This window comes from Staurois parvus, unplaced genomic scaffold, assembly GCF_062004578.1.
Source record: "Staurois parvus isolate SC_StPar_1 unplaced genomic scaffold, SC_StPar_1.0 ptg000014l, whole genome shotgun sequence".
Taxonomy (NCBI): domain Eukaryota; kingdom Metazoa; phylum Chordata; class Amphibia; order Anura; family Ranidae; genus Staurois; species Staurois parvus.
In genome coordinates this window covers 9,137,983-9,163,453 of record NW_028317810.1, presented here as the reverse complement: position 1 = coordinate 9,163,453, position 25,471 = coordinate 9,137,983, and the positions used below count along the sequence as shown (strand labels likewise).

General features: G+C 40.3%; 1 protein-coding gene across 2 annotated transcripts in view; it reads left to right on the top strand.

Annotated features, from left to right (window-relative positions):
• The window catches only part of KSR2 (kinase suppressor of ras 2), a 645,462-nt gene that overhangs the window by 362,767 nt on the left and 257,224 nt on the right, over positions 1–25,471 (top strand). For both annotated transcript variants that reach the window (XM_089677203.1, XM_089677211.1), the window contains exon 6: positions 16,804–16,873. In XM_089677203.1, coding sequence (XP_089533329.1) covers positions 16,804–16,873 — 70 coding nt within the window. The remainder of the gene's footprint in view (positions 1–16,803; positions 16,874–25,471) is intronic.

Sequence of the window (25,471 nt, the reverse complement as noted above, 5' to 3'; positions counted from 1 at the left end):
TGAATGTTTACATGGTATGTGCAATTAAACCATGGCAACATCTAATGTTTGTGTAGTATTATGTTCAGCAGACTGTGTTCTTCTATTGTTGTGACTTAGATGACATTCGGAGCACATTTTATGCCCAATTCATGCAAAACTCCACGTAATCCCAAGGGGTTCACATACTTTTTCTTGCAACTGTAGTTATTCTTTTGTCTTTTAAACCTCCATAGAATATCCTTTTCATTCAGCTTTTACAACCAGTGACAATGGGGGGGGGGGCAACCATCTGTGAATGTTTGATGAATGTCCCATTTTCTGCTTAAGAAATGTTTTCTTTAGTATGGTGACAATGCTCACTGCTCTGCTTGTGGTGGTGCAGTGGCATTGTCCTCTTTGTGCAAGTTCCCCTGCCTTGGGTTCACAGACCATGCTGTGATGTACAGTGTTTTCACATCCTACAATCCTGCCCAGCCAATGAATACCCCCAGCTTGATGTCCAGCAGTTCTGGAAGAGAGAAGCACCATCAGCCTCTGCATTTGGACCCTGGCAGCATTCTTTCTTCTCAGCACCTATTGCAGAAGTGACATTCCATTGCAGCTTAACTCCACCTACAGCCATTGTTGAATAGAAGAAACAAAAAGTATTTATGTGGCTTTCGTAATAACCTGCAAAACAAAAAGCTGAAATTGCAGATATTTTTACATTTCAAACTTAAATGAAATTTATTAAAAATGTTGAAATGTATTTGTGTACACACTGGAATCCACTCTTGACAGCTGCAACTCACCACTGCAGTTGTCAATTTGCATTTCTTTTTGTGGCCATCTGTGATTTGCTGTCAAGGTGATCACATCTTCAGCACATTTCAAAGAGGCTTTCCAGTCAACAAGAAGTGCGTGGTAGGGATTTGTGGCGACAGTGGGTTGCCATGTGTTACTACATTTTGTTAGGAAAGGTTCAGTACAGTAGCCACATTTGAAAATAAAATGTGAATTCCTTTAGGAGATCATTAAAGTTATACAGTATTATTTACTTTTAAAAAAAAAAAGGAAAAAGATGACCAGCTTGACTTTCTTAAAAGGGTAATGTGCAGGCACTGGATCACATTATACAATGTGTACAGTGTACAATTCTTGTCTATTGTTTGCACTTTAAACTTGAATTACCTAAAGCCTCCATTGCTTGTAATTGAAATCCCCCACTCCTCTTTCCTTTCCACGTTTGTAATGACAAGAGAAGCATACGGTGCTAAGATTGATGTGTGCCTTGACATAAAATCCTGGCTCTTACAACAAAGCATTTAATTCCATGGTCACTGCCAAAGTGGACTGGATTGGCATTTTATTTTCCTGTCAAGGAATGATTACCAGGGTGAACTTTGGCCTGAGCAGTTTGACAAATATGAAGTGACATCATGTCAACTATTTTTTTTTCTTTCTAATAGTGTTGATAAAAGTATATCTGTAAGCATTTAAATATATTTATAGTCCAGTTCAGTGTTTCTCAACCTTTTTTTAAGTCAAGGCACCCTTTAAAAATCCGCACAATACATTCTAAAATGTAAAGCATTATCCACACACGCATGACATCCAAGATAGAGGCGATTTATTCTTCCAAAGCAAATACACCTTTGTACAATAGTACTCACTAGTATTCCAAGGTTTCTCTTCCTCAGTTTCTCTTGTGCTGACAGAGAGGGGCAGGGGAAAGGTAAACAAGGATGCTGTGCAGGCTCCTGGCATCCTCCTTAACATTCAATGATGCCAGTGGTTGTTAGGATGCCGATGGCAAAAAGGTTGTAATGATGCACAGTAAATACTTGTGGCTTTGTGTAACTAAAAGATAGGCTTCATCCACTAGTTGGCTTGTATACAATTTTGGACAATTTATAGGCATTTTGCCAAGGCACCCCTGAAGAAACCTGAAGGCACCTCAGAGTGCCTGGGCACCCTGTTTGAAAAAGGCCAGTCCAGTGCATGTACTGGTGAAAAGTACAGACTTGTTACCATACTGTATAAGGCAGAAAAGCAGTACAATATTTATAAATCAGTGGTGGAAATGTTTATCTATCTATCTATCTATCTCTGCAGTGGTATCAGACCCATTTACTCTCTACACATTCGCAGGAGGCAGATTGTGATTGAGAAAAGCTGGACTTCTCACATCACAGGGACACTGGCTCTGTGACTTTGCATCTATCTATCTATCTATCTATCTATCTATCTATCTATCTATCTATCTATCTATCTATCCTGTTGCTTATGACGCACTATGCCACATTCTCTGACACACCTTGTAGCTAAAGGATGGGTATTTATTTGTACTACATGCTCAGCAGAGTAAAACAATGGTAATTTCAACAAGTAGTAGCAATATACTATAGGTATTTCAACAGTGACTAACAGTAACATGGATTGTCAACAATATAACAGGATTAGGTACAATGGATACCTGATGAGGAGTAGAGTTCAGGCTCTGATCTAAGGAGATGTGCTAAATAATGGTGAATACCTGTGGCTACAAGTTGCTTTCATGAAAAAGTTATCAATATCCTTTAGAACTGGAAACAAAGAAAGTCTGTGGCAAAGAGGCCTCGAAGCACTGTGGAATCTGGCACAACCTCTCTCTCCTAGGCATTCAAAAGTTGACTGTAGGCTGGCTTTCACAGTCTCTGAACATGGTGGTAGCAGTCTTGGATGCAGTACTTGCAGTACTGCAAGGCTCGATAGGGTCACAGCAAGGTGGTCTCTCACTGGGTCCATGCCCAGTTGCAGTCCTTCTGCAGATTCACAGTGGCAGCCTCTGGCAAGTGGGCTCCCATACTCAGCAGCAGACTGCTGCAGCACAGGTCCTTTTCTGTCCATCAGCACGATATACACCCAGGGACCTCTCAGCAATTCACAGCAACATTGAACAGAGGACCTTCCGCTCTGTTCTCCATATAATACTGACCCCCTGCAGCACTGTTTTTTGCCTTAAATCCCCCTCTCTCTTCTGCTCTCCCTCCTGTAGTCTCACAGTATCTGTTTTTTCTTCTGAGCTCTGTTCCTAGGGACAACATTCTTCATGAATTCATGTGCCACACCAGGCCGAGTCCAGTGGGTAGGCTTTCCTCTAGTAGCTCTCTCTGCAAATCACAGTCTTCTCTCTTAGTAGAGTGGAGAGCACGGCTATACCCATGACAGCAGCCATCTGCACTCCTCTCACTCAGTTTAGCCACAGTGTTATTGACTTTCACATTTTACATGCTTGAGCTTTATTTTTTTTATTGTATTACATCAGATTTCAGGTTTGTGAGGTCTAAAACTCTTTTTTTACTCAGAAATTGTTCTCAGTCAATCAGATCAATGGGATAAATTCAGTTTACCATGATCTGACTTCTTTCTGGATTTTGTTCTTCCTTTGCAGAGAAATCCCAGAGAATTTCTATGTCAATGATCCTTTTTGTGCACTTCAGTTTGTTAGCTACTTTATTATAGAGAAACAATGAGAAAAGCTGAACAAGCAAAGAGTGTTGTTTTCTTGCTAAAGATGTAGACTCTGTCTTTCCCAGATATAAAACTGATTGGTGTTTGCATCTCCTAGTGCCTTGCAAACAGACAGTTTCAATTTAAAGTGGGGTTTTCTTTATTCACATGTTGTTTGAGCACATTCCTAACCCATTGTCCACTGGATGAGAAATGTCCTTGATTGCAATTGAGCCTTTTTTGTATGTCTTTGGAAATCAACCCCTCAAGGACCTTTAGTTACGAGATTTGTAACACCTGTGAATTTGAGTTCATATGAGGTCAGGCTACATATTTAATTGATATTCCATAATTTTTCTAATTTCCTATCAGAAAAACACTGACACCCCACATCCCTTTAGGGAAATAGGGTGTGGTAATGAGGGCCTTGTCCTCTTAACATGTGGACGTAAGGACAAGGTGTCCCTTGTAAGGGGGAGGCTGCGCAGTGATCATGTGGTGGCAGTGTGTACCCCCCTTCTGAACCATACCAGGCCACATGCTTTTGATGTTAAGGTACCTTGCAAGATCAAGCCCCCCCCACACACACACACGCACACACATTTCCTTGCAAGGCACCTTGTTCCCTTGTTGAGGAGAAAAGGATATCATCCCCACATCCTGTCCCTCAGAGGTTATGTGAAGGTTTGCACGGGGGGCTTAATAGAATCTGTAAGCCCCTTTATAGTAAAGGTGCAACCAAATATCTGATCCCCAAAAACCTACAAAATCTGCTCTTGATCCATGCTATGGACCCATGTGGATGCACACCGCTTGGATGCCATCTGTCTCTAGGAAAGAGTTCCGGCTCCCCTCCCAAAAATTAAAAGTCAGCAGCTACAAATACTGTAGCTGCTGACTTTTAATATTAGGGCACTTACCTGTCCAGGGATCCAGCGAAGTCCTCACCCTGAGCTAATTCTTCAATTGGCTTTCGGGTGCTGGTGCCAGCATCTTGGCTAAGGGTAACTGGCAGTGAAGCCTTGCTGCTTCCCTACTGCACATGTGCGAATCATGCTTCACTTTGGAATGGGCCACAGTCCTTTGGGACCTGTGAAATGTCTCAGAGGGCTGTGGGGGAAAGAGAGGGGGCTGAACCTCCGGCTCAGTTCGCTGTGGCAAACTGAGCATGAAGTGGGAGTGGGTACCTTTCAAAACCAGGTACCTGCTCCCCCCCAAAAGGTGCCAAATGTGGCAGTGGAGGGGGGGGGGGAAGCACATAAGTGGAGCTTCCACTTTCAGGTGGAACTCTACTTTAATTTCAAAATCCTGCATGGGTGAAGACATCTCTTCACACGGGTATGCAGAGGCCTTAGTATTGGTAGTAGGTAAAAGATGACAGATCCCAACCGGTTTGTTTACAACAGCTGGGAATGGCACTAGTGGACTGACCACATTTGGTTACCTTTACTCATGTTTGACCCAACCCTGAAGCCAGCATCATTGGATTCATTTTCTCTGAACCAAGATCATCCTGGATCTGTCCCAACATTTTACCGAACAGTGAAAGGAGAAGCAACCCAGTGATGAGCTCATCTCTCTCACACTCTGCATTCCCTTCCTATATGCATACTTTTTTCAGCACATGAACTGATTGGCTTCTTGTGCTGATTCTTTCTCTCACACTCTAGCTCTACTGTATAGGAGGCTGATATCAGATCAGATTTAGGTACTTACATTACTTTTAAAAATACAATGAATTATTATTGATTACACAGTTATCTCAATTTGTGTCTTTTATGGAAAAGATCAAAAACAGAAGTTTACTTAGTCAGTCATGGCCCCAGCTCCAGTCAAAAACATTGCAAAAAAAAAAAACCATAAAAAATATAATACCTACCTATCCCTGCTTTCCACACTGTAGAGCATGTCACTACAATCCTGGTGAGCTCCTTTGAATGCTGAGAATGCCTGATCTCACTATGCTGGTGGGATTTGGGATCCTCACTCCCAAAAAGTGTGTGACATCACCATGGCTGGAAGGCAGGCATGATGTAAGTTTATTTACTTTTTTACCGTTTTCTTTTTACACGTTAATGTGGAGTTTTAGCATGGAGGGTAGGGGCCCTGAATAAATAAGTAGACCTTAAATATTTCAAAAGGTGAACAAAGTTGCATGGCTTGCAAATGTTGGTTGGTCATGGGCATCCTTTGCCAATGCAACAAAACAAAAAGCTATCATAATATTCAAATAGCAATAACCATTTACTACCTGATTTATGCTAACTGTTGGATGACCAATGAAAGGTTAATTTTTATTGGTTACTTTCACATTGGCCCTTACTTTATTTGTGAAAACATGTTTTTGTTTGTGAATAGAGCTGCTGTGTTTTGCGTACCCCTTTACTGCCTGCACAGCCAGGCAACACATATTTAACAAACACAAGAAAGATTACATGGGCTTGGTTTTTTGGATTTATTAGAGAATTTAACTTGGATATGGTAAAGGGGTTATGGAATGCCCAACTTGATTGAAGAATACCAAATGAGGAAAATTTCCTTCTCTAGACCGCTACAAAAATGGCAGATATTTGATTGTATCCCAGCTGGAACCATGACAGTCTTTAGCAAAGTGACAGCTTGCAGGAACTCTGAATCCCCTTGAGTGGATTTTTAGGAAAATCTGAACAAAATACCAACCCACTTGACCATGGAATCTGATCCCAAGGAATTTTGTAAGCTATGAACTTTCCCTGAAGACTTGCGAAGAACTTGCATCCAGCTGACTTCTCCTTTATAGGCTCTGGGGGGTGTAGAGGTCCTCACACTGTTCTTGTCCTGCAGCTGTGGACAAAACTGCTTTTTAGGCCTTCCACTGGGTTGGTTCCTCTTCAAGTTATGCAGGTTACCCTTCCCCAATGGACTGCAGGGCAGTGGAGAGCCCTCTTTCAGCTTTCCTCCTTCTTCCAGCCTCCAGCCTGGAGGCAGAAACCCCCTTCTCCTGGCCACCCTCCCAGGTTACACAGCAGCACTTCACCAGTCCATCTTCCACACAACTCCCCTGCTCTCCAGGCTCTGACATGTACATGAGCTGGTCTGCCACACTGCCAGACCTCCTGCCTGGGATTGGTCAGACTCTCATAAATATGCAGATCAGTCCCTCCTCACCTCCACCTACTGACTTCTAGAAGCTTTTACAAGCTTCTAGAGCAGGTACTAGAGGACTGACCTGTAGAGCCCTTCAGCTTAACCTGAAGTAACCCTCTGTCTAAACCCAGGCTTCTAGCAAGCCTCTAACTATTCTCAGCAACTATATAGGGCGCTAAAATATCTACCATCAGTTAACAGTATGTGGTTAGATTTGCCTAATGGTCAAGCTCTTTTAAACGTAGTTTAAACTGTGTTGCTTTCTGGATGGAGGAGCACAGCAGGGCTCATAATTCAGTATCATTGCAGAAAGAATGATATTATTGTGGTTATGTCTGAAAAGCCTATTTGCAGTGATTCTTATTTTTGGCAGTTCATAGCAGCTTTTTATAGATTATTAAATGCACACTTTTAAAGGTGAAATTGTCACCTATCACTTTGACAATGGGCAGCTTGGTGTCATATTAGAGACCTTTTTCCTATATCTACATTTTATTTTTGCATAATGCTTGTCCCTTCTGCTCTAGGCTCATAACCATAACAAGAGGATCAGACTGATGGCTGATGCTGTCTCTCAACCTCTACCTCCCAATGCAGAGAAACTAAACGTGGACCTGTCATCTGTCAACGAGAGGTCTTACTTTGCTGTCACCTATGATAATAGGGCTGTCATCCATCCTCCTCCATTTACACCTATGCTAGACTGTGTTAAAATGTGGACTAACACAGAGAATGCCAAGTTACTTCCACACACACCTGGGAAACAACATGCAACACACTTGACAAACAGAATTTGGGAACTGATGAATATTGAGGCAGTAGGGGTTCTCTGGAATAAGCAAGCTATGCAGTACATCCTGCTGTATCTATCAAAGGCAATGTTATGGCTTCATTTATTTTTGTTTATGTCTTGGATTGATTTAGCTCATGCAGGATTGCATGCATCAAATTGTCCATATAGCAGTGAATGAGACTCTATTAAAGTATTATTTTTCTTCATTTGTATATGCACCATTTAATAATGCAGAGCTTTCAACTGAGTCTTTGTTAGAACAAGTTTTAACACTGAACTCCGTCTATTTTAATAGGAAAGCCAAGCACTAGCTTTGTATTAATGGACTCCTCTTCTCTAAATGAGAATACGAACTTCTCCTATGAGAAAACAGAGGAAAGAGCCCCTGCCTTTTCTACTCATGCAGCTGTGTGTATGTATTCTGAGTAGAGTTAAACTATTACAGATTAGGTAATGCTGTGGCAGTAAAACACTGCAGAAAACCTATAGCTGACGCTACAGCTCCACTTGCTGACTTAAAATTGTAAATATGAAATATATTAATATTTATATAAATACACAGTATATAAGAAAATAGTATAGTATCCAGAACATAAACCAAACACAAAATGTTGCAAGAACACCATTATAACAGTTGCACATGCAGCCCAGATTTATTCTATGTTCAACCCTGGCAAAAGTTTTGAGAATGACACAAATATTAATTTTCACAGAGTCTGCTGCTTCAGTGATTTTAGATCTTTTTGTTAGATGTTACTGTGGTATACTGAAGTATATTTACTAGCATTTCATAAGTGTCAAGGGCTTTTATTGACAATTACATTACATTTATGCAAAGAGTCAATATTTGACCCCTTCTTTTTCAAGACCTGTGCAAATGTGCCCTTGTATGCTGTAAATCAACTTCTCAGGCCACATCCTGACTGATGGCAGCTCATTCTTGCATAATCAATGCTTGGAGTTTGTCAGAATTTGTGGGTTTTTTTTGTTCATCCGCCTCTTGAGGATTGTCCACAAGTTCTCAATGGGATTATGGTCTGGGGAGTTTCCTGGCCATGGACCCAAAATTTCAATGTTTTGTTGCCCAAGCCACTTAGTTATCACTTTTGCCCTATGACAAGGTGCTCCATCATGCTAGAAAAGGCATTGTTCGTCACCAAACTGTTCTTGGATGGTTGCGAGAAGTTGCTCTCGGAGAATGTTTTTGTACCATTCTTTATTCATGGCTGTGTTCGTAGGTGAAATTGTGAGTGAGCCCACTCCCTTGGCTGAAAGCAACCCCACACATAAATGGACTCATGATGCTTTACTGTTATCATGACACAGGACTGATGGTAGTGCTCACCTTTTCTTCTCTCGACAAGGTTTTTTTTCCGGATGCCCCAAACAATCAAAAACGGATTCATCAGAGAAAATTACTTTACCCCAGTCTTCAGCAGTACAATACCCCAATCCCTGTACCGTTTGCAGAATATCAGTCTGTCCCTGATGTTTTTCCTGGAGAGAAGTGGCTTCTTTTGCTGCCTTTTTTGGCACCAGGCCATCCTCCAAAAGTCAACACTCCCCATTACACCCATCAAACCCCAACATACCCTGCCAGCACATCTCATAGAACCCACCCTACTATACTCTGCATACACCAATCACATCAACCCTCCTGCACCTCTCACCACTCATCACACTCCACTATTCCTGCTTACACCCATCACACCCTTCCTACAGCTATGGCTCCCCCATTACCCCCCCCCATCCTACCCTGCATACAACCATCACACCCCATAATACACTGTATACACACTTTCTTCATTGTCACCACCCTTTACACCCTAGTTGCTACTGTCACCATGCAACCTCTCTCTCTCTCACTGGGGAAAGGGGGCGCAGAATGTTTGTGTTGCCTAGGGCAGCACAAAACCTAAATCCATCACTGGGATTGATAGCACACAGACTTTGAATATTGACACAAACGTGTATCAGGAATGGAAGTGTGTATGAGGTGGGGGACTGAGGCAACTAACCAGACAAGAATATAATATGAAGAAATTATCTTTGCTTTGCTAAAGCTTACAGAAATGGAGAAGAATATCTGCAATGTGTATTATATAGAGTTCTAAAAGCCTTAAATCTTACAAGCTAAAAAGGGCATATTTGACAAAACATCTAAAGTATGAAAACATAACTAACCCTATTGAATTATTTAATGGTAAGATGGCAAGCATAAATAAAATAATACTTCAACTATAGAATGGGCAGTTTTAATTTAGACAAAATTGGTTTGTAAGACAGTAGCTGTGGGTATCATCCCATCACCGGGTTATATAATGTTGTTCCTATGTACATTTTCCCTTATGATGTATTATGAATTTAGACTTGCATTAATTACTGTTTTTGTGATAGTTCTTTTAAATTAAAAAGTTTAAGAACCCCTAATCTAATAAAATGTCTAACTATAATTTCTGGGGTTCTAAGTTGGAGTTCTGCATGTAAGTTAATTCTAACGTGTGCAGTATAACCTATGAAGAAACAAATGCACATACGTACATATTCTAAAGACCATTTGCATACAGATATTTTACATTAAAAAAAATCAAAGATTTGAGGATTGCAAAGGAAGGGCCATAGAGCGTGTATGAGTCTAGGTAATTAACTTTGATGTATAGGTGTAGATGACATTCTCCGTCGACCTTTAAAACTCGCAGACTGATACCAAAAAAAAAATCCAGGGACGCAGACACAGAGTTTACTCAATTACTTCTGTCCCAGAACTATTCTATGAAAGTTCAGAGGAAACGTCTATAATTAAAACTGAAACAATCCTCTTTGCTGTTCAGTTTATAGTTTTTAGTCACCCACACTGACTCTTTCAAATTTTCCTAGTGAATGGACGACTGATGCACAGATTGCATTTGTTTGGATGGCAGCAACAGTTACCTATTCTTTCTGTATTGTATATGTAGTCATATATGGTGCATATCTGCTTAAAGAGTATGTAAACATATTATTTTATTTGCTCCCTTTTGGTTTGTTAAATATACCATTGAAAGTGTTTTGTTATATCTGTTTAATAAGTGCAAATTAATATTTGCTTATCATGTCAGAAATCTAGAGCTGTTGTTTGTCCTTTTTGTTTTATCGCAATGAGTCTAATTAGCCCTCCCAAAACTTATGTTGGATGACAAAACAATTAGTCCCTATGTTGTGGAGATGGGGGGAGGAGTAGGTCTTCAGTAGTTTAACAAAAGATAAATAGGCAGAGCTGAACTGTATCTTGTAAATTTAAGTTTACAGAATCCTGTGTACTGCTGGCCAACAAAAGGAAAAATCTGAGTGCGTTCCTGGCACATCATTAGGTATTTTTCTGTACTTGCAAGGTCTTTAAAGGATAAGTGCACTTTCCTGTTTGTCCCTTTAAGCTGACCTAACAGATCCCACCCCCCTCTAGAGATGCATACTTTGCTTGATCCAACAGCTACAGCCTCTGGGCATTGTATACATTCTGCACCTCTGTACCACACAGTAGAGCTTCATAGAAGTCTATACGGCCCATCTACTTACAGTATGTCTGATGTAAAGGGGGATTGATATTGAGGGTACTGTGACTTGAAGGGAGGACTGAAGACACTTATGTAAAGGGTGGACTGTGACATGAGAGTGGAAGGCTGGGACGTGAATGGGGAGCTGTGATGTGAAATGGGTGTAAGGGATACCACGTGCAGGTACCCAACGGTAGTAGGGATGACCAGTTCAGTGTAGCTGTACTTAGGAAACTGGAATCAGACTAAGTAAGATTATAAAGATAATGCATGCACACAACACCAATCCAACACCAGAAGACCATAAACACAGCAAAAGTTAAAAATAAACATGACAGTGAAGAAAAACCAAACCAACAAGCTAACTATAATACATTATGTACAAATGGAGGGAAGCTGACATAAACAGACCATAACCAGGACTGGGACTGGGAACAAGGGGAGCAGAGATGGGGGTAACAAGTTACAGGATAAGGCAGGGGGTGAGAATAATCAACAAGCAGGGATATCACTGGGATCTGCTGGCTACAGGGAGTCACCCAATGGTGGATACTGGAACTGTGCCCTTCAGCTCTGGGAACCACAGTGCCACCAGAATGTGATCCAGGTCCTGACAGTTCCCTGCCCTTTAAGGAGCTACTTCTGGACGTTTCACTTCAAGTGAGTGGCTCTTGCACTGAATAAGTCCAAAAAAGGAGAAGATCTCTTATCATAAGTGTCAAAAGGCTTTCCTGATTTCCTTAAGCTTTAGTCCTTCAACTGCATGGTAACCCACCACCAGGGTCTGACAAGTGGCTAGGTGCTTCACCACTGGGATCTGGAAATTGGATGGGCACCCTGCTTCCAGGGTCTGGAAACTGGCTGGGTGCCCCGCATGGCAGATCCTTTAGGAGACGCACTTGTAACTTGCAGTTCCATGAAGCAGGACATATCTCAATGCTGGGATTCCATGGGCCATCTGAAGGCTTAACACTGGGGTATTTAATGTCAGGGTGCCCCATTACAACTGGACATTCCATTCCAACAGCTGCTCAGGTCTTTCCAAGGCACTGGTTACCTAAACCCTAATGGACCTGGAGTCACAGAGATTACACCTAGGTCAGGACAAAGTTCAAATGGAACTCTATCCTTCCCCTCTACTACTGGGTCTTGTAATAGCAAGAACAGTTATCAAATTTAGAGTGGGTGTCTGAACCACCAGGCTTTGGCACGACAGAAGCACATAGTTGCAAAAGGTACCCAGGAAAGGCAGAATTAGCAATCTTGCACCAAATGGGTAACCCATGGCAGGCATGCAACAGACATGGAGACACAGAGGTTTTAGAGCAAACAGCTGATTAAATCTTAACCCCAGTACTAATGACTGGCATAGCAGCAGGCACCAGATCAGCATAGGCAGGCTGGGCAGCGGGCAAAGGACCATCAGAGGCAGAATGGGCAGTGGGCACTGGATCAGGCTTGACTGGAGTAGCTGGAACATGATCAAGCTGGATTGAAGTAGCAGGCTGAACTGGAGTAACAGGCACTCGATCAGGCTGGACTGGAGTAGCAGGCAATGGATCAGGCTGAACTGGAGTAGCAGGCACTGGATCAGGCTGGACTGGAATAGCAAGCATTGGATCAGGCTGGAGTGGAGTAGCAGGCATACACAGGGCATGACCAGGACTGGGACTGGGAAAAAGGGGAGCAGAGATGTGGTAACGATGCATGAAAAGGCATGAATCAGAATAATCGTCAAGCAGGGATATGGCTAACAAGAAAAACACCAAAGCACTGATGAAAAGTCAAGGAAGGGATTGTATATCTTCCCAGCAGCCAGCATGAGGTGGAGCATAATTACTGGGATCTGCTGACTGTTGGTAGACACCCGCTGATGGACACCTGAACTGCAGCCTTCAGGTCTGGGAACCACAGTTCCACCAGCAGGTGATCAAGGTCCTGACGGGGACTGTGATGTGAAGGGGGTGGCTGTAATATGAAATTGGGGCTGTGATGTAAACAAGGGACTGAAGATACTGATGTAGAGTGGGGACAGTGGTCATGACAAAGCAAGGAAATGAAAAACCCTGCAGTATATTAACGTGCCTTAACTAAACATGAAACTAAACTGCATATATAAACTACTACTTACAGTTTTAGGAAACAATACAAGCATACCTGCTAACATTTTTAGATGGGATGAGGGACACTTATTAGCAAAAGTATGTAGGCGTAGCCCCCTCCCCCCAAAGGAGAATTATGCAAAAAGAATTATTAGTTAAACCCACAAGTGCTTTTTTTACCACTACTATTCTTTTATACTGGATTTCAAAATTTACAGATGCAGCATTTTAGAATTTGGATAAAAGGTTTAGCACTGTGAAACTTTTTGAAAGATAAATAGGGCATTATATATACAACTTTATAGATTAGACCAAAATGAGGGACAAATGAGGAGGAAAGAGGGACAGGGGGACTTTATTCCAAATGAGGCACAGTCTCTCAAAATCAGGGACAGTTGGGATCAGGGACTGACTCACAACTCATGGGGCCCCCGGGCAATAGGGGATCATTGGGCTCCTGTGTCCTTGCCCAAACTCAAAAGAGCCTATGAAAAAGGCACCAGGGGCATCTCATGAGGCCCCCTACTGACCCCTGGCCCTCGGGCAGTGGCCGAGTTTCCAAATGGTCAGTCCGCCCCTGGTTGGGATCTATGCTACAAGATATACAGAGTTCTGCAGATATGCACATGCTATCTAACTTTCCTATTAAATGAGCATTGACAATGGTCTGTACGCTATAGAAATACATGATTGTCCAATCACACACAGAGTTCTGTGTTTACAAACACACAGGAGCTATGCGTTCATAGGAACAGTGATCAAAAAGGGAGAAAAAAACAACAGATAGTAAAGTAAAGCAGCACACCTTACACATTGTTGGCACACAGTTAACCCATTGATTGCTCCTAGATGTTAACCCCTTCCCAGCCAGTGTCATTAGTCACTGATCACCGTCATTACAGTATAGCATCTATAACCATGTAGATTCCAGTGTATGTTCCATAGTTTGTAGACACTATAACTTTTGCACAAACCAATTATTATACACTAATTAGGATTTTTTTGTTTACCAAAGACATGTAGCAGAATACATTTTGACCTCAATATATAAAGCAATTAGATTTTTTAATTTTTTTTTTTGGATATGTTTTATGAGATAAATGAGAAAATTTTGTTTTTGTTTAAATTTTGGTCTTTTTTCATTTATATAGCAAAAAAGAAAAAGCCCAGTGGTGATCAAATACCACCAAAAGTAATTTGCATAGTGTTGCATGACCAAGCAATTGTTGGTTAAAGTAGCACAGTATTTAATAGCAAAAAATGCCCTGGTCATTATGGGGGTAAAACCTTCTGGAGGTCAAGTGGTTAAGCAATTGCAGGAAACTAGATTCTTGGTATTGCTTCTCCTTTGTAGTGTGGCTTCCAGTGTTATCCCCTTTGGCATTTTATTTAGAAAGTTTGGGTAGCCATTCCCACATGGATTTATCCCTTTCTTTATCAGTTTCTATGAGAGAAGTATTTTATAACTCTAGATGGCACTGTAATATTAAACATGCAATTGGTCAAATATATCAAATGGTCAAGCTGTTTTTATTGGAACAGCTTGGCTCTAGTGTTTGCCAGAACAATGGCAAAATGTGTACAATTCCCAAATATATAACAGTAGTAACTATTTTCCAGTTTTATTAGGCTCCATGTACACGGGACACTTCTGAATGATGGAAACTGACTGCCGGAAAACATAGGTTAAAAAATGTCTGTTTAGTCGCATACCACGTTTATGTGCGTTTATGAGCTTTTGTGTTTAGAAGCGTTTTTTAACCACCTCGTGCCCGCCATATAGTAATATGATGGACGCAAGGTGGTTCTCTTGTTCTGGGAGGACATCATATGACATCCTCCCATTCTTACCGCGCATGCGCGGCTCAGGGAACGCGCAGCGTGGCGATTGGCGGTGCACTGTGTCCCTCGGCCACAGCGGATCACCGATCTCGGAAAGAGCCGAAGATGTCAGCTTGGCCATGTGATCAGCTGTGTCCAATCACAGCTGACCACATGTAAACAGGGAAATTTCGGTTATCGGCATTTCTCTCCTCTCGAGCTGTCACGCTGACATCTGGGGGTATAAATGCCCTGTAGGCTTGTGGTTAAAGATAACCTCAGGAAACCTTCCAAAATGTCCAGAATGCACTGAAAAACAGTAAAAAATCAACTATTTTGAGAGAAATAGAGAGAGCAGAAGCAGAGAGAGCAGTATTTGTTGAGATTAGCTGTCTTTTTTCTTTTTCTTTTTTTTTTTGTTTGTGGTGTTTTATAGAGAATGTGTTCCAGCTCATTTCTGAGAAGAAATTATTGCAGCAGTCTCTAACATATTTTCTTTCATGCGAAACCTCAAAGTATGGTGTACCAGGTCCATTTGAGTACCAGGAAAACGCTTTTCATGCATTTTACCTGATAAAAAAAAGGCTCTGGACAGCATCTGGAAATGGAAGAGTTAAAAAATGTTGGCGTTTCAAAGGCTGATAAAATCTACTCCTGAACGCAAGTTTGGTGCGTTCAAAAAAAACGACTGTAAACTCAACTATCTGTAAATGACTATAAACGACATAGTGTACATGGACACATAGGAAAACATTAGGGAGAGTTCAGGGGCTGCTGAAAAAAATGCAGAAAAGTTCCTAAACGTGAGTTTATCAGCTGCAGTGTACATGGAGCCTTTGAGGACAGCAAAAACTGGTCTTGGGCATAGTTCTATCTGATATACTGTAACAATGCCATATGTTTAAAAATGCTCCTGTTGGACACTGATTTTGTTTTCTTACTGAAAATTGAAGAAATCACGATCTGGCTTAACATAGAGGAGGACTGTGAAGTGAAGCGAGTGCAGTGATATAAAGGGGGACGGTAATTTGAAGGGAGGATTGTGATGTGAAGGATCTGAGTCATAGTACTGTATGAGATTCAGACCTCTGCTCGAATAAAAAAGTTTTACTAGAGCTTCTTAAATTTGAGCACAATACCCCTGCCATTCATCAAACTTTCCCCCTATCTGATAACTATTTTAATAATAGATAGAGAAGTCAATGAGCAACTTGCTGATTTCTTAATGAAACACTTGAAGGTGTGTGCAATAATTGGGTTATATCATTTTTAATATAAAAAATAGATGTTAAATATTTTGTTATGTTGAGTGGGTTAGATGCGTGGAAAAGTATCACATCTGTAGATAAGTTGTGATATAATTCCCACAGAAAGACGATTTATGATGTGAAAATTGACAAGACCATTGAATAATTGATGTTATATTTAACACACTGCAATTTTAATGCATACATATTAATACGAGTCAAGCTCGTCTGCACTTATAGGTTAAGCCCTAAAGAAAATGTGTTTCTGTTTAGTGTATGTAACAGCAGGCAGCTGAAATATTCAATCGTTTATACTTCAAATGATGAATTTGCTCGTCTGCACTTATAGGTTAAGCCCTAAAGAAAATGTGCTTCTGTTTAGTGTATGTAACAGCAGGCAGCTAAAATATTCAATAGTTTATACAGCAAATGATGAATTCTGTAATGATCTCTTCGTAATTTTAGCACATTATCAAACTGAAAATGTATCAAAATGGCTAACTGTGGTGAATGGGATCAGCAAATGTTTATGGAATCCCTGAGCTAGTAGTCTAAAACACAGTAACGTGATACAAGACCTTATGCTGAATTCACCGATAACATATCACATGCTTACAGTCTACAAGGCGTATAGTCTATGAGCTAAATCATTGATTCTGTAATTGAGTTTATGGTGTGAGGTGTGGGATGTTATTGGTCTTGTACTCATCATGGTTTATTGCTTTCAGACACACTATCAGTGCCTCGCTGGTCTCCACAGATTCCACGAAGAGATCTGGGAAACTCCATCAAACACAGGTAATGTGGCTTTGCATTAATTATAAGAAGAAATTGCAAACAGGAAATAGAAAAACTCACAAAATGGCAATCTATGAAATGCAAAAGTAGTCCTCCTGGGATCCCTCTTTGGATTACATTGTGTATTTTTTACAAAAGATACTAACCAATTCATTTGAAAATACTTTTAAATGTAATTTAATGCCCAGGAGATCCTTTCAGCACTTAAAGTGTTACTAAACCCACAACAGTAAAATCAGTCTGTATATGCAGTAAAGCATACTTGTTATACTCACTGTGGAACCTAAGAGGTTAATCCTCTCCATTGTGTAAAAAGGCTGTTTGATCATGTCCTCTCTGATTCTCCCCTTCTTCCACTGTCCCAAATCTACCTGCTGATAGTGCAGAGCTCTAGGAGTCACTCTGCACATGCTTAGTTTAGTATGTATTGCTAAAGATTTTTTTTTTTCTTTGGGAGGGTGCATGTGATCAGCACAGGACCAATCAGCACTGTCCAGACAGAGGGGCGGGGTTATGCAGCCTCATAGGACAGTCATACCAGAATGAAAACTCCTTCTACAAACTTTAACCAGTGCTCAGCTAGACACTGATAAAAGTCACAAGACTGCTATATACTGCTGATGAGAAAAGGTATTTAGCAGTTTATATTTACTATAACAATTTCATTTCTATGTAGTGTGTACTGTAGGAGATCAGATATAGTGAATGTAGGGTCCTGGGTTTAGTAACACTGTAACTGGACACTGCCTATTTACTTCTTGTTTATGTATACAGGTGAAACTTGAAAAATTAGAATACCATGCAAAAGTTCATTTATTTCAGTAATACAACTTAAAAGGTGAAACTAATATACAGTCAGGTCCATAAATATTGGGACATCAACACAATTCTAACATTTTTGGCTCTATACACCACCACAATGGATTTGAAATGAAACAAGCAAGATGTGCTTTAACTGCAGACTGTCAGCTTTAATTTGAGGGTATGTACATCCAAATCAGGTGAACGGTGTAGGAATTACAACAGTTTGGATATGTGCCTCCCACTTGTTAATGGACCAAAAGTAATGGGACAATTGGCTTCTCAGCTGTTCTATGGCCAGGTGTGTGTTATTCCCTCATTATCCCAATTACAATGAGCAGATAAAAGGTCCAGAGTTCATTTCAAGTGTGCTATTTGCATTTGGAATCTGTTGCTGTCAACTCTCAAGATGAGATCCAAAGAGCTGTCACTATCAGTGAAGCAAGCCATCATTAGGCTGAAAAAACAAAACAAACCCATCAGAGAGATAGCAAAAACATTAGGCGTGGCCAAAACAACTGTTTGGAACATTCTTAAAAAGAAGGAACACACCGGTGAGCTCAGCAACACCAAAAGACCCAGAAGACCACGGAAAACAACTGTGGTGGATGACTAAAGAATTCTTTCCCTGGTGAAGAAAACACCCTTCACAACAGTTGGCCAGATCAAGAACACTCTCCAGGAGGTAGGTGTATGTGTGTCAAAGTCACCAATCAAGAGAAGACTTCACCAGAGTGAACACAGAGGGTTCACCACAAGATGTAAACCATTGGTGAGCCTCAAAAACCAGGTAGGCCAGATTAGAGTTTGCCAAACGACATCTAAAAAAGCCTTCACAGTTCTGGAACAACATCCTATGGACAGATGAGACCAAGATCAACTTGCACCAGAGTGATGGGAAGAGAAGAGTATGGAGAAGGAAAGGAACTGCTCATCCTAAGCATACCACCTCATCAGTGAAGCATGGTGGTGGTACTGTCATGGCGTGGGCATGTATGGCTGCCAATGGAACTGCTTCTCTTGTATTTATTGATGATGTGACTGCTGACAAAAGCAGCAGGATGAATTCTGAAGTGTTTCGGGCAATATTATCTGCTCATATTCAGCCAAATGCTTCACAACTCATTGGACGCCGCTTCACAGTGCAGATGGACAATGACCCAAAGCATACTGCAAAAGCAACCAAAGAGTTTTTTAAGGGAAAGAAGTGGAATGTTATGCAATGGCCAAGTCAATCACCTGACCTGAATCCGATTGAGCATGCATTTCACTTGCTGAAGACAAAACTGAAGGGAAAATGCCCCAAGAACAAGCAGGAACCAAAGACAGTTGCAGTAGAGGCCTGGCAGAGCATCACCAGGGATGAAACCCAGTGTCTGGTGATGTCTATGCGTTCCAGACTTCAGGCTGTAATTGACTGCAAAGGATTTGCAACCAAGTATTAAAAAGTGAAAGTTTGATTTATGATTATTATTCTGTCCCATTACTTTTGGTCCCTTAATAAGTGGGAAGCACATATGCAAACTGTTGTAATTCCTACACCGTTCACCTGATTTGGATGTACATACCCTCAAATTAAAGCTGACAGTCTGCAGTTAAAGCACATCTTGTTCGTTTCATTTCAAATCCATTGTGGTGGTGTATAGAGCCAAAAATGTTAGAATTGTGTCGATGTCCCAATATTTATGGACCTGACTGTATGAGATAGACTAAGTACATGCAAAGCAAGATAGTTCAAGCCCATGTCCAGAATCCGTCTGTGTGTGGTGGCTCTTGGTGCACTGACTCCAGCCTCAGTCCACTTCTTGTGAAAGTCCCCAACACTTTTGAATGGCCTTTTCCTGACAATCCTCTCCAGGCTGCGGTCATCCCTGCTGCTTGTGCACCTTTTTCTTCCACACTTTTCCCTTCCACATAACTTTCTATTAATGTGCTTTGATACAGCACTTTGGGAACATCCAACTTCTTTTGCAATTACCTTTTGAGGCTTTCCCTCCTTATGGAGGGTGTCAATGATGGTTTTCTGCACAACTGTCAGGTCAGCAGTCTTTCCCATGATTATGATTCCTACTGAACCAGACTGAGAGACCATTTAAAAGCTCAGGAACCCTGTGCTGGAGTTATGGCTTAATTAGCTGATTAGAGTGGGACACTTTGAGCCAAGAATATTGCACCTTTTCACAATATTCTAATTTTCTGAGATTGTGGATTTGGGGTTTTCATGAGCTGTAAGCCATAATCATCACAATTATGACAAATCATGGCTTGAACTATCTTGCTTTGCATGTAATGAGTCTATCTCATATATTAGTTTCTCCTTTAAAGTTGTATTACTGAAATAAATGAACTTTTGCACAATATTCTAATTTTTTTCGGTTTCACCTATACATTCTCAGATTCCCCTAAGCACAGGTTTAAAATTATTAGAAGTTCCAAGAATATTAAAGAGAAAATTCTCTAAAAGTTTGCTATCAGCAAAAGATATGCCACACCCCTACAAGGGCTCATAACAAAATCAGTGGCTCTTAAGCAGGCCATAGACAAGACGAAAACTGAATGTTCAATCGATCAAAAAATGAAAATCATAAAATGATGTCATCAATTGTTTTTTTTTCTAAAAAAAAATCCAGCATGGGTCAAGCACTTTCAGTTGCAGCTCAAAAATCGTGTGTCACTGCTGGTACACTAATGATGCGAAAAACAAACGATCTGAAATTCGACAATAGTTTTCTTTCAGTTTTTGACTCTTCTATGCCCTGCTTTAGTCTTTCTATTCAGCAAAAGGAATTTATTGTTAAACCTGCTTCTAAACAAAAATATAAACAGCCTTGGTAACTGGAAAATACTTGTAGAAGTCAAACACCATTATCAAGGTGTTTTTTAAAGTGTGGCCAACATTGGAGCAATTGATTACACATACTGCTTTACTTAACTGCACATTATTGTACTGTCACTGGTGTGCATTGGAAGCCACTATTTACTTTTTATGTGCAAATTATTGAAATGTCTGTGTGATACGATGGGTAACATCCCACCACGCTGAAAATGTACTGAATGCCTTGTTAATGCATATGGTGTAAACTGCATCTAAGTAAAACACCTGCTCATGTTGGGTACCCAGCCCTTCAGAAGGTATTGCACAACCAGTTAGATGGCTAGACTTCAGGTTGTCTTTGACCCCTCCCTTGTTATTTGTGTAAAAGCAGGGCAAGAAATGTGGGTCACCAGGACAGGTACAGACAGCAATACAATTCTAGTGAAAATAAGTTGTTTTGTTGCTGTCTTCAGAAAAAATAGGTTAGTATAGAATGGAAAGGGTCAAAACTGATGTCAGATTTTCTATTGCTGTGTCCCCCTGGAGAGATTTTCTGTCATATCCTGTCACTCTGATCTGTCGACAGTACAGAAATGGTTGGGATCAGGAAGTGTGGATGGTGCTTTTTTACCCTTGTTTTTGATGAAGAAACACTGTAAACTACCTGTATCAATTTCTTGGTGCTGAAAACCATGGTGCCATAGTCAGGAGTAGTTACAGACTTCAATAAATGTCCTTCAGACACACATTTTTCAATGATTCTGCACCTGCTCACCCATAGTAGCCTGAGATGAAAACTGAAATATAAAGTTTCAAAATGAAAACAGAACAAATGTTATGATTTTTGTAACATAGTTTAAATGATCTTTATTTAGCAGTAGTTACAGACTTCAATAAATGTCCTTGAGACACGCATTTTTCAATGATTCTGCACTTTCTCACCCATAGTAGCCTGAGATGAAAACTGAAACATAAAGGTACACATATCCAGTTTCAAAATGAAATCAGAACAAATATAATGCTATTTAACATAGTTAAAATGATCCTTATATTGTAATATCATCATAGAAGTATATAGTTCACTGTAGGGCAAAATACATGTACATAAATAATTACATACAACATTTTTGTAAGCCTTGCATCCCTGATTAGCCCCACCATGGAGTATTTAGAGGAAAACCTTTGTTGGACAAGGCTACCATTTACAAACAAAGATGTATCTAAGTAACCTGTTGATAGTAAGCAATTTAATTTTTCAGATCACACTGAGCATTGTTTCAGACTATCCCAGGGTTATCTAGATCAGTGTTTCTCAACCTTTTTTAAGTCAACGCCCCCCTTCAAATTAGTCACAATCTCAAGGCACCCTTTAAACTTCTGCATAATCTCGAGGTACCACGTTCTAAAATGTACAAAAACTATTCTATTACTTTTACATAATGCAGCAACATCCACACACATAGGACACCCAATGTTAGAGGTGATTTTTTTTCTTCCAAAGCAAATATACCTTTGCACACTGGCACTGACTAGTGTTCCAATGTTTCTCCAACAGTTTCTCTCCCTAATGTGATCCTTTTGCTGACAGAGAGGGACAGGGGAGGAGCAAACAAAGATGCTGTGCATGCACAGGACATCCTCCTTATCAGCTGATTATGTAATTGGTTGTTAGGACGCTGGCAGCTAGAAGTTCATGAAAGTGCACAATGAAAACCTGTGGCTTTGTGTACTAAAAGGCAGCCTTGATTCACCTTGATGTCTTGTATACAAATGTTGGGCAAATATTACGCATTTTGCCAAGGCACCCCTGAAGAAACCTGAAGGCACCCCTGAAGAAGCCTGGACACCCTAGTTGAAAAAGACTGATCTAGACAGTAATGACATGATGAAAAAAACTTCAAAAGAACAAACCTATGAATCAGCATCTAAACATTCAGCACTTTTTTGCAAAGCTTGGTCACAACAGTGTGGTAGTTGGGGCAAAGACAGATCTCTCACCACTCATCATTCATCCATTAGTATAGGTCCACAGATATATTTACAGTACAGAGTTTTGTATTTACTGTATTTAAGTTCAAATAAAAAAACACCCTTTCAAAAAAGCTTTTTTTAAAACTAGCAATCTACAAAAATCCCAGGAGGAAGACAAAGCATAATCCAGTCTTCTGCAATGGTAATTACAATTTTTAGATTTTGCCATCCGCAGACCAAGTTGAAAATGTTTGTAAATAGTAGATATTTATTCTTTTTATAGAATATCATCTAAACTGTTTTTCCTCAGACTCAACCACCATTAATTGTTTGGTATTGAGTTTAATAGCTCCAGCACTTTAAATATTTACATCATAATCTTTGTAAATTGTGGAGTGTACATATTCACAGGTATTACAGTAAACACCTGACATGTCCTGCGAATTTCCTTTTATCAGCCAGCTAGCCTGTGTTTGAACCTTTTGTCCTTTATATTATAGACCTGTGTCCTTTATACAGTGACTACCATACTTCAGTATGAACTTTCTGCCTATAAGGGTTGAATTATGCAAGGATACTGCATTGCAATTCAAAACCTGGACAAATGTAAGGCTTTCTTGAAGGACATCCACGTATTGCACACTTAAATGTGCATGCAATCATTTATGTGCACTGGGCTAAATTGGGTAAGAACAGGGTTGCTAACCATCAGTAAATTTACGGACAGTTTGTAAAAATCTGTGATTTTTATAATTATTTGCAAATATCAGGGGCTGATAACACTGTTCAACAAATTTTTATTTTTTGCCAGTTTTGGAAACAACAGGATCCATTTCTTAATGAATTTCACATTCTGAGTTCAAATATAACAATGAAATTTGTCAATTGGCTCTAGTTTTTCTGTAAACGGAAAGTTTTCTACTATAGGCGTAATGACTACATAATGCACAATAATTTTATAGATAGATGTCTTTCCACAAATATAAAGCAAGTGATATTGACTACATAACAAAGCCTAAATGGCATAATATATTGCATAGGATTACCAAGAAAAATTATAGCCATAAGCTAAGTTGAATCATTTTAATACTTAGGATTCTCACTAGTTTTGTCTTCAGTTTGTGTCGGTTTTGCTTCTCTTGGCTTTTCTCTTGTATTCGAGGAAAGGGCTATCTCTTACAACTGCACGTGACTACACGCTTCAGGTTCTTCCTCACTTGACTCAACCACGAAGGATTCTGGTGCTTTAGGAATTGGTAGCCCCTCTCCATGAGGAACTGGACGTATTGCCGATGGAATATTTGGATAGTGCACAGATAACTTTTTCTTCTTATTTAGCTCTTTTACAATTGGAGGCACCATACAAAAGTAACAATTACTAACATGATCTGTTGGCTCTCTCCAAATCATTGGCACAGCGAAAGGCATAGATGCCTTTTTTCCATTCAACCATTGCTCCAGTGCCGTCCCACAAGAATTGCAGCATATATGTGGTGCCCAGCTCTTGTCCTGGTCTCCTATCTTGCAGCCAAAATACAAGTTGTAGGCTTTCTTAATCATTCCTGTTATCCTCCTTTTTTGTGAGATAAAAGTTATTTCACCGCAGATATAGCAGAAATTATCTGCTTTATTCACACAAGTTCGAGGCATTACTGAGTAGCCTATATAAGCATAAAACGAAATGTAAAGACGCTGTCGAACTACAATCAGCTACAGATACTGCAGCTTTTATGCAGTGAAGTGATGCAATTAAAGGCTAATATTGCATCATCTCAGTATACATGCAATTTTCTATTGGTCACCAGTATCAATTGCGCAATATGCAGCTGAAGTTGCATCATAATTTTGAATGGCTTACGTCATTAGATGGGTGAATATATCATGGAAACTAGAGCCAATCAACATTTTTTAGGGTCATTTTCATTTTCAGCACCCCAAAATTATGTAAGATTAGCTAATTTTATGCCCAAAACTTTTTACCTGTTGAACAGTGTAATTTGTCGTGTTGATTTTTTAAATGTAAGCCAGTAAAAATGCTGTGGGAGGTTGACAACACTGGTTGAGAACTACACATGCCATGATCCAACAAAGGCTTTGGTTCTCCCATGAGAAGCCACCAAGGACCTATGTTGTCTGAGGCACATAAATGTTTGTGTTTATTGATTTAGAGTAAAGTGGTTAGAAAAACACAACTGGTACAATGTTCCATGAAGGAGAACAGTAGAATCTGAAAAGGTTTTCCAACCTGACCATTCAAGGTCTTCCCTAAGTGCAGTCGGTGGTTGAACATCTGCCTAAATCCTAATTCATATTAGGTTATCACTCTGAATTTTTCACATTCAGTTTGGAGGAAAGAGCCCCTTGTGTAGCGAGTAGTTAGTTAACATACAGTATATCACAGAAGTGAGTACACCCCTCATATTTTTGTAAATATTTTATTCTATCTTTTCATTTGACAATACTGAAGAAATTATACTTTGCTACATTGTAAAGTAGTGAGTGTACAGCTTGTATAACAGTGTAAATTTGCTGTCCCCTCAAAATAACTCAACACACAGCCATTAATGTCTAAACCGCTGGCAACAAAAGTGAGTACACCCCTAAGTGAAAATCTCCTAATTGGGCCCTAAGTGTCAATATTTTGTGTGGCCACCATTATTTTACAGCACTGCCTTAACCCTCTTGGGCATGGTGTTCACCAGAGCTTCACAGGTTGCCACTGGAGTCCTTTTCTACTCATCCATGATGACATCACAGAGCTGGTGGATGTTAGAGAACTTGTGCTCCTCCACCTTCCGTTTTGAGGATGCCCCACAGATGCCAGTCCATCACCTTTACCCTCAGCTTCTTTAGCAAGGCAGTGGTTGTCTTGAAGGTGTGTTTGGGGTCATTATCATGTTGGAATACTGCCTTGCAGCCCAGTCTCTGAAGGGAGGGAATCATGCTCTGCTTCAGTATGTCACAGTACAAGTTGGCATTCATGGTTCCCTCAATGAACTGTAACTCCCCAG